At 46.7% G+C, this 10139-nt stretch overlaps 1 protein-coding gene across 2 annotated transcripts in view; it reads right to left on the bottom strand.

The window, feature by feature from the left end:
• Positions 1-2681: 2681 nt before the first annotated feature.
• Positions 2682-10139, bottom strand: part of TTC23 (tetratricopeptide repeat domain 23) — a 161799-nt gene continuing 154341 nt past the window's right edge. For both annotated transcript variants that reach the window (XM_068991448.1, XM_068991449.1), the window contains exons 10-11: positions 3549-3631; positions 2682-2796 (exon numbers count right to left, since the gene is read on the bottom strand). In XM_068991448.1, coding sequence (XP_068847549.1) covers positions 2682-2796; positions 3549-3631 — 198 coding nt within the window. The remainder of the gene's footprint in view (positions 2797-3548; positions 3632-10139) is intronic.

Raw genomic sequence — 10139 nt, 5'->3', positions numbered from 1 at the left:
ATCATAAGAATGTGTAAAAATAAAAATCTAAGAAAAAAACCCCCATGTTGTTCCTAAAGAGAATGAATGTTTTCCAGTAGGTGTTTTGTGGTTTTTATTTAAGTTCTAACCAAAGGATATATGTGTTTTTGTGCATGTTTTTTATGGTGGCACAGAGTCACTGGGGAGAATATATATATGAAAAGTCTCAGTTATTTAATTACTCACATGAATCAGAACTCGATATTGTTACCACAGAATGAGAAGGCATGGCAGATAGTGTGTAAACCACTGGTTCATATTAAAATACAGACTGGACAGCTTGTGGTAAGAATGTCATCATGACAGCCTGCAATACTAGTGACAGCAGTGTGAGCAGCCATCCCTTTTGGCCTTGAATGGAGGGGTCTCTTCTGGGATGTGGAACTTTCAGTGCCAAAATGAAAACAATCCTGAGCACACCAAGGTGGTTCATTATTAACCTTAAGTGCAAATTGGAGTGGCTAATCATGGCCATTTCTTGGGAGCTTGAAAAAAAATTGCACTAGTTTGAGGCAAAGGAGCAGATATGCTTACCTGTTTGTAGCCTTTTACAAAAACAAACCAAAACATAAATAGCTAGAGTCTTCCTTTCGTTCTGAAGTTAACACATTTAATAGATGGGAGACATTTGATAGAGAATATTCCTCAAAGTGGGGGCTAAATTTAAAAAGTGTTTTAGTTCTTGTGATTCCAAGATATTATCCTATGAGAAATAGAGGAATAAATAACATCAGAATTTGCATTTTGTTTTTTAAAAAACCCAGCATGGGCTTTTAGTCTGCTCAGGCTGCTATAATAGAATGCCATAATAGAACAGAACACCACAGGCTGGGAGACTTAAACAATGGACACTTATTTCTCACCGTTCTGGTGAGTGGGAATCCCAGATCACAGTGCTGGTGGGGCCAGTTCCTGGTGGGTGTTGTCTTCCGGTTTGCAGACGGCTGTCTTGCTGTGCCCTCACAGGGTAGAAAGATCAATTCTCTTGTCTCTTCTTATAATGGCACTAATCCCATTCTGGGGGCTTGACCTTCATGTATTAATTACTTCCCAGAGGCTTCACTTTAAATACTTTCACACTGGTGTTGAGGGCCTCAGCAAAGGAATTTTTGAGTTGCACAAACATTTTTGAGGCAGACTCCAGTGTACTGGAGTATGTACTTAAAATGCTTTCCCACCATACGCATCAAAGTCCATGTCTTCACCAAATAGGACAGTCAGTGACCACGTCTCACACCTTTGCATGTGGCCTTCATCCCACAAGCCTGCCTGGGATGGGTGAGTACCAGCAGGGGTGGCCTGTGCAGTCAGCTGCCATGCTGTCAAGGACAAGGGATCCCACCTCCCTCCACGCTGTCCCAGAACTTGGGTTCATTTCCCGTATCTGTTCTCAATATGCTGCCCAGCACAAATGGAGGTTTTGTGTTTCCTCCTGGGTGTTGGAGTGAGAGGGGACCATGTTGCAATCTGCTGCCATCTCAGCGCCTGCCTGCAGCCCTACTGGGCCACAGTCCAAGGGATGAGAGAGGGACTGTGAAGGGACAGTGAGAAGTGGGGATAAAACCCCACTCCCACCGTCTGCGTGCTCAACCTGGTCCCAGCTCTGGATCTCACCTGGGGAAAGGTGCTCAAAACGAGCCACTCCTGTTCTCAACTGACGCCGGCCTCTTGCCAGGGGACTGAAGCCCACCGTGGACCTGAGCACTCAGCCAACCCCACCCTCCACACCCCAGCATGCTGAACCCAGAACATAGGAGAGTAAGGGCCAAGGGCCGTCAACTCAAAACCACTCCAGAGCTGCAGCCACGCCCCCCGGCTGGAGTGGAGGCCGCCGGAAGCAGCCGCTGGGAGTCGGCAGTCCTCTGTGCCTGCCTCACTCCTTCCCGGCTCTCCTCTCTTTTACACCTGCCTCCCCCGACCTCTAGGCAAATTTAGGGCCATTTATCACCCACTCACTGTACCAGGCTCTTTCCCTCTGCTGTCATTCAACCAGCTCCACCGTAATGTGTGTCAGTGACCCGTGCCCCTGTCGGGTGGCACGCTCTGAGAGATGGGGATAGTGTCCCGTTTATCGTGTCCTCGGCTCTTAGCACCCTGTGGTGGTCCGCCAAATTCAGTGAGTGGTGGGCTGCACCAGGGAGGAGACTCTTCCTCGGGGCCCCTTCCTAGGCTCCCAGGAGCTCTGGGGCAGCTTCATTTCACAAATACATACTGATGGCAACACTCCCAGGTTTCTTTTTATTAGCATTTTATTCTCAATCCCTATTACCTTCCTATAAGAAAGAGCTTTTTGCCCACAATCTTCCTGCTCCAAATCTGACTCCAGACCCTGCACAAGGGGCCGTACACCACATACACAATCAGATGGTGAGGGAGCGAAGCCTGCAGCCGCAGCAGTGCTGATGGCAACTTGTCGGCCAGAAGAAACCACTAAGGTAGCAGAAAGAAAAATGCTTTATAGAAGGGCAGGTCACCAGGAGGGGCACCCACTGTCCACATGGGGCCCACGGGAGGTGTGGGGTGGCTTTGCATTCGGAGCACACAGTCGGCCTAGAAACCGGAGCAGCGGCTGTCGAAGGCCCCGTTCCGGAAGGAGAGATGTGCGGGGCACCTGGGGGGCGCACGCGGGTGGGCGCACCCCGGGGGGCGGCGGGGCGGGCTCAGTCGGCGGCGCTGGGCCTGGGGCGCCCAGGCACGCTGTGTGGCCTCCCGCCGGCGCAGAAGGCCGCTTTGGCTCCGGGGGACGGCCGCGGCCTCGCGGGCACCTCGGGGGCCCTGCGGAGAAGCAGAGGGGTCAGTGTGGCGGCCCCGGCTTCCTCGCGCCTGGCGCTGGCCTCGGCGGCGGCGAAGACCGGCCTGGCACGTGCTGAGTTGGACTTCACGAGGGAGCGCCAGGAGGGCCGGCAAAGGAGAGGGGGCTCCGCAGGAGCGGAAAACCCAGCGTTTCTCCTCCCGTTTCTGATTCCCGCGGCCATGCTCGCCAAGCGGACACAGTGGACCCTCAGCGACTTAAGGGGCCCGGCCCTGAGGGCGGGACCTGGGCGGCGCCTTCTGCCGGCCCGTCCCGCCTGCGGCGCGTCGCGGAGCTGGCGGCGCCTGAGACAGCGGCCCCTGCCGGCAGGGTCTGCCACGGCGCCCCCTGGCCAGCCGGTCCCGCCCGCGACCAGGCTCTGCGCCGTCCAGGCCAGAAGGCTGGCGCCCGGGTGAGGTCAGAGCGCCCGCAGGCCGCGTAGGACCGTGTGCCCTCGGCCTCCAGCAGGTGACATGACCAGCAGGCAGCCGGTCTGCAAGAGGATGAACCCCAGCCTGTGCTTCTGACGTTCTCCGAGAGCTTATTTTTTCCTGATATCTGGCAAGAAGATATTTTACAATTGAGTGTTCAAGGGAACTGGGCTTGCATAGTTTATGAGTAATGGGAAGACAGTCAGTAGACTGTCCTTTCCATGGAAAGTTACACTGAACCTTACAGAACCAGCTTCCTCTGAGATTCTGACGGCAAAGTAAACTGTCGGGGGAGGTTAACTCACTTGGACAGGATGTCCATGGTTTGCTGGGTGGCCAGAGTCCTCTTGTCCTGGGGTCCATATAAGAGGGTCTGGATCTGAAGACACTGCAGAACACCAAGTAGTAATCGTGAGGTTATGAGAATGTCACTGAGAGCATTTTTCAGGAAAATCAAGTCTCCCTTGAATGAGAGAAAGAATACCTCATCCACAGACCCCTGCTATGAAGGAATTAGTGCATTCTCAAGGTTTCAGGCAATGGCACCCCACTCCAGTGGTCTTGCCTGGAAAATCCTATGGACGGAGGAGCCTGATAGGCTGCAGTCCATGGGGTCGTGGAGAGTCGGACACAACTTCACTTTCACTTTTCACTTTCATGCATTGCAGGAGGAAATGGCAACCCACTCCAGTATTCTTGCCTGGAGAATCCCAGGGACAGGGGAGCCTGGTGGGCTGCCGTCTCTGGGGTCACACAGAGTCGGACACGACTGAAGCGACTTAGCAGCAGAAATAGCAAGGTTTCTCCCAGGAACAGTCTGACCTTCAATGTAGATATTCCATGTAACTGATTCACTTTGTTGTATAGCAGAATCTAACACAACATTGTAAAGCAGCTATACTCCAACAACAAAACTAGGGGGGTGGGATTCTCCGAGGGATCTAGGCAACATGTGCACAGTTTTAGTACTGTTTTATAGAACTCACTGTGACTGTTCTGTGCTGTGCTTAGTCCCTCAGTCATGTCCGACTCTCTGCGACCCCATGGATTGTATGTAACCTGCCAGGCTTCTCTGTCCATGGGGATTTTCCAGGCAAGAATACTGGAGTGGGTTGCCATGCCCTCCTCCAAGGGATCGTCCCAACCCAGGGATCGAACCCAGGTCTCCTGCATTGCAGACAGATTCTTTACTGTCTGAGCCACGAGGGAAGCCCAATAATCCTGGAGTGGGTAGCCTATCCCTTCTCCAGGGGATCTTCCTGACCCAGGAATCGAACCGGGGTCTCCTGCATTGCAGGTGGATTCTTTACCAGCTGAGCTACCAGGGAGGCCCTACTGTGACCATCTGTATGCAAAACTATGTTTAAAAGTTGTATTTTTAGAAAATATAGGCAAGAACATTGCTATGGACCAGAGGAAGGGTTTCTAATTTTAAATGACCCTTGCTACAGCTCAGAAAAGCTTTTAAAATGTTTTTGCTTTTTTGTAAACAAATGCTTTATATGAGCTTTCTATATTCATTATACACAGCAATTTCTTAGAAGCTGATTTGTTTAGGAGTTAAATATTCAGCTGTATATTATGCAGGAGTGGCTTTGTCCTGATTTCTCCCTACTGTCCTGCTCAACAGAGATGAGAGTTGTGCCCAAAATGGTCAAAATAATATTGAAGAATGACATGGAGGGACTTGCTTTGCTGAATGTCAAGACCTTTTAAAAAACTTTAGTAATTAAGAGACAGTGGTTTTCATCCAGATAAATCAACAAAACATGGTAGAATCTAACACCTGATAGATGACAGAAGTGGCCCTGAAGAGTCCGTAAGGAAGAGCTGAACTAGTCAGTAAATGGAACTATGAAACCAGTGGGTTTTCCAAATTGAAGGAAATGGATTCCTACCCCATATCAAACAGAAAAATTAACTCCAGATAGTTTCGAGAACTAACTGTAAAATGAAAACCTGAAACTTACAGATGAAAATATTGAAGGATATCTTTTTATGATCTTGAGGTAGGGAGGTATTTCTTAGACAAGATCCAGACACATCAAAAGTAAAAGACTGATGAAATTTAACTACATTAAAATTCAAAACATCTGTGCTCCAAAATGTACCCTAGGCAAGGTACAGACAAACCAGACTGAGGGAAAATATTTGCACAAAACTGAACAAGGATTAACATTCAGGATACATAATGAACTCTTATAAGGTAATGAGAAACAAAAGCTACTAATAGCAAAATGATCAAAAGATATAAACAGATTATTCAAAGAAGTTGAAAACAGACTGCCTAATAAACACAGCTAAGCTCACTAGTAACCAGTAATGCAAATAAAAACTTCTAACAGATTGCAAAAAATTATAGTCTGATGATAACACCAAGCTTTGTAAAAATATGAGGCAACAAGAATTCTTTTATATATTGACAGTGGGTACTAAATTTGGTACAACCAATTTGGGAATATTTTGTAGAATGATTTGGGAATATTTAGTAGTGGATAAGTAAACTGTGATATATGTATATTGTTTATAGATGACATCATATAAATTTTTGACATATGTATCTATCCACACAGATGAATCTCATGATTCTAGAGAGGAAAAAGCAAATTGCAGATGAATGCGTGTAATATGTGTGTGCATATTTGAATGTAAAACAAAACTATAGTAAAATAATAAAGATGAAATGATATCTATTTCAGGATAGTAGTTATTTGGAAATGGAGTGGGGCATGGGCTTCAACTGTATAGGTCAAGTTTTATTTCTTACACTGAACAGTAAATGCAGAAGTGCTTGTCATATTATTCATACTTTTTCTTATATCTGAAATATTTCATAATATATTTTTAAAAGACTGAATTTCTTTTTACATGGTAATAGTTTGAGCCAAAAAAAAAAAGTGTGAGGATTTGGAGACTCCATACTAAAGACTGTATTCATTCTTATGTGTCAATCAGAATTTTTTAGGGCTTTGAAAATTAAAATGCAGGCAACCAAAAGGCTTTGTTTTTATGAGCTGTGGAAAACAGCAAGCCCATCTGAAAGTGTGGTTCAATCTGAGCAATTGAGAGTGTGGTTCTGGAACCTGAGAATGCGGTTGTCTTTTGGAGGAAAGGAATATTATTAGATGAAAATATGGCAGGGCTTTTTAAATAACAGAAAATATTCCCTATTTCTTAGCTGAATTATATAACACCAAAATGGAGTACACATTTCCCTGTTATTCTATTTCGTATATAATTTGGATTATATATATTATATATATTATATATGTGAGGCAGCAAGCCTCACATTTTCTCAGTCTGCACGGAGGCCCTGACCCAGTCTAGGCAACGTGCGGCTCATTCCCTGGAACTGAGCTAACCCTGCTTTAATTCACACAGAGATGGCTGTGACCTTGGAAACTTAGGAACCTTGAGAAAGTTCTGTGTTGCTTTGAGGGGAAGGAGATGGGGACACGCTGTAATTTCTTCCAGCTCTCCTCCCCGTTTGACTGACGGCTACTGGAAGCCTGGGTACTCGCCACCGGGGCCGGGCCGGGGCCGCAGAGGAGGCTCACAGGGACGGCGGATGAGAAGCAAGAGCGTTCTCCCTCGTCCGGGCGGGGCTCCAGGGCGAGCGCGTCTTACCAGACGGACTTCATTTCCTCCTACCTGGCCAGGATACCTTCACTCAGTGTAAAAAATCAGGTCGAATTTTAAGCCCCTTGCAAACTTCCCTGTTTATATATGTATGAGTGCCTCAGATGCAGCTCATTTTGAGACGGGCTGATGTTAACATGAATGTTAACTCATTCACTGAAACATTAGAATTTTATTGACACACTTTATAACGATTATTTGAGAAAACCTGAGGTCTCAGGTCGGTCTGCTTTAAGAGGGGGCCTCCAAAATCCAAAACTCAGGAGGAATTCCCATTCTCCTTTGGTTACTGAGCTTTCTTCTCCCTGGCCTCCCGTTCTCTAGGGAGGAAGATACTATTAGCTGAATATTCACGATTCCTGGAAGAACATGGCAGCTGATAGTATGGAGGCGATTCTCACTGGTTCTACTAGCTCTGTCCCAGAGCCTGCGGCTCATTTTCTCTGCGGTGTTGTGTAGAGAGAGCGGCGTTAGGAGAGGGGGCCATGGTTGGGTAAAGTGACCCTTTCCAGTAAGCAAGACCAGAGGGAGGTGAGCCCATCCCATCCTACCCCCTAAGTCCCAGGAGTCAAGACTCTTCTTTTTGGTGTTAATAGGTTTCATTTTTAGTCTGTTTATACTCGCTAATGGGCTTCCCTTGTGGCTCAGCTGGTAAAGAATCCACCTGCAATGCGGGAAACCTGGGTTCAATCCCTGGGTTGGAAAGGTCCCCTGAAGAAGGGAAAGGCTATCCACTCCAGTATTCTGGCCTGGAGAATTCCATGGACTGTATAGGCCATGGGGTCACAAAGAGTCGGACACGACTGAGCTACTTTCACTTTCACGTACTCACTAATGAAATTTGCCCAAAACTCTAGCTGAAGAGGGAAGAGGTGTAAAAGGATGTCAACTAGCAGGGACACAGACCCTCGGCCCCAGTCTCTTTTGTGATGCCAGTGCCCAGGGAGGACATGCCAGGACAGACAGAAAAGACTGGTTCATCCAGTAGCTGAAATGGTCTCTAACAGCTAACGTTTCTTAAGTAGTGAAATAATCCATTACTGACTTTAACTAGAAAACATCTTACATAGCCGTATACATATGTACATATATATTTTTATATATATGTAATTAGCTATATATTTTTATCTAGAAACATAAATTGAATTTTTCAGTGTTCCGTGGCGCCTAGCTAAATTTGCTGAAACATTTTTGTGTGAGGTAAGTTTTTCAATTCTTTTGTTAAAAATATTGACAGAGATTAAGTCGACATTGTAAATATCTCACTGAACCAAGTAAAGAACTCCTCAGTCCTCAACGGAACATTCTCCACCAGTAAAGGTATTCTGTACTCTCCCAATTCTCCCAAGGAGTCCAGTACACTCTGATCTGAAATCAGCCTCCAAAGGGTGTTTGTCATTTTTAAATGGACCAAAAAACCCCCAAATTTTGAGGTTCCAGATGAGTTTTAGGAAGCCATATATCGTTTGTGTTCTCTTGATTTTATCTGCAGGGACTGGGAGAAGTCATTTGTGTTTTCATTGTTCCCTAAATACGAAAGACCTTTCCTGCTTCAGGAAGGCAGAAGAGGACTTGAGCTTCACACTAGTCTATGAGCTGTCACCAAAGGGGCCGTGTCTGTCTTGCTCACCTTTGTGTCCCAGGGCCTTGCACAGTCCTCGGTGCCTAAGTAGATGCAGTATTTGCTAAATTAATGAATGACTTAATAGGTTGAATAAAAGATCCACTTATGAAGTTCTTATATGGGTCTGTAAGACGCGTTTAGACCACAGGGCTCCAGTGACACGTCAGCTGCTGAGACGTCTGGTGAGGAAGCTCCATGTGGATGCGGTGTCACAAACCTCCTCCATCATAATCCGGGGGCTCAACAGCAGAACTGTGTCCCCTAGGTGCCACTTTCTTTTAGGGGCATCCATAATGCCAGGGGAGTTAGACACAATCTTAAGCATTTGGTGAGAACTTTAAAAATTATATTTGACACGACTTTGAGTTTTGAAAGTTAGGTTTCTAAGAAGCCCAGAGGCCAAGGAATCTGGGATTGGAGGCACTGACTTGCCTGCTCTGGCCCACCTCCGAGCCCCCCAGCCAGCACCCTTCCCTGTATGGACACACGGGTAGCTCAGCGGCAGCTGCGGCACAGAGGTTAGCCGACTCAGTCTACTCTGGCTTTAGAAAACTACAACAGTTAAAGACCTGAACCCACAAAGGAGCGTATTTTCTGATTTGCGGGGATCTCTGACAATCTGCAACTAGAACTAAGGGCCACTTATTTTCATGGCAGTTCCTCTGCAGAAGTGGCCTGATGTCTCCTTTTCTCCCTCAACCTCCAGTCTTAAGTCCTGAAACCACATCATCATTTCTATTGGGAAATTTCTGACAACAGAAGTGCTGCTGGGACATATCCTTTTTAATAAGAGAGGCGGTGCAGCTAGGGCTGCAGTTAAGGAGCCATCTCAGTTGCAAGGTACGAGACTCAATGATGGAAAATGGAGAAAGACATACTTTTCTTGCCTGGGAAGGGTCTGTGCCAAACTTTCAAGCGAGCACATGTATTTTGTCTTTACTTGAAATGAAAAACAAAGCCTGAGAAAGGTAAAATATTTTAAAAGACTAAGGCTCAGAATCTGAAATCACTGCTCTTCTTTACACGTATTATCTGATGCTAGAGTATGTGGAGGAGAGATTACCCAGGAACACATGAACTGTGGTTCTCTTTTTATGTCAGTTCTCAAGGTTAGTATTAAGAAGAAAAGAAGACATCAGAAGTTAAAATATGTGGAAGTATGAAATGCCTTAAATGTTTAGAAAAACACAGTTATGCTTTCATTTACTAAGCTTCCCAAGGCAAGCAGAAATGATTCCTTAAATGATGAACGTGGGGAAATGAAAGGACAAGCCGAGACACAGCTCCTCAGACAGCATTTCCCTATAAAAACAGGGTCACGTGTGGGCGGGGCAGGCCTCCCCAGCCCCTCAGACACCAGCCTCGCCCTCTGGACCTGTGTCTTCCGCTGCCGCTACACATTCTCGCGGGTGTACGCTCAGCACTCGCCAGATGCCAACCCTGCGTCCATCTCGGGGCTGGAGCAGCGGAGGGCGTTTCCAGTGTTGTGCGGGAGCCAGGTATTTAAAAACGTGTAAACAAACACGGCATGGCTGCTCGTAAGAGATATGGTAGAGAATAAAGGATGCGGGCTATGAAAGAGTAAGGTGGGGGAGAGGTCAGTAGTGGTAGAGGAGGCTTGGGTCAGTGAAGG

The sequence above is a fragment of the Capricornis sumatraensis genome, chromosome 19, assembly GCF_032405125.1.
Source record: "Capricornis sumatraensis isolate serow.1 chromosome 19, serow.2, whole genome shotgun sequence".
NCBI classification, from domain to species: Eukaryota; Metazoa; Chordata; class Mammalia; order Artiodactyla; family Bovidae; genus Capricornis; species Capricornis sumatraensis.
This window is presented reverse-complemented; position numbering and strand designations above follow the sequence as displayed.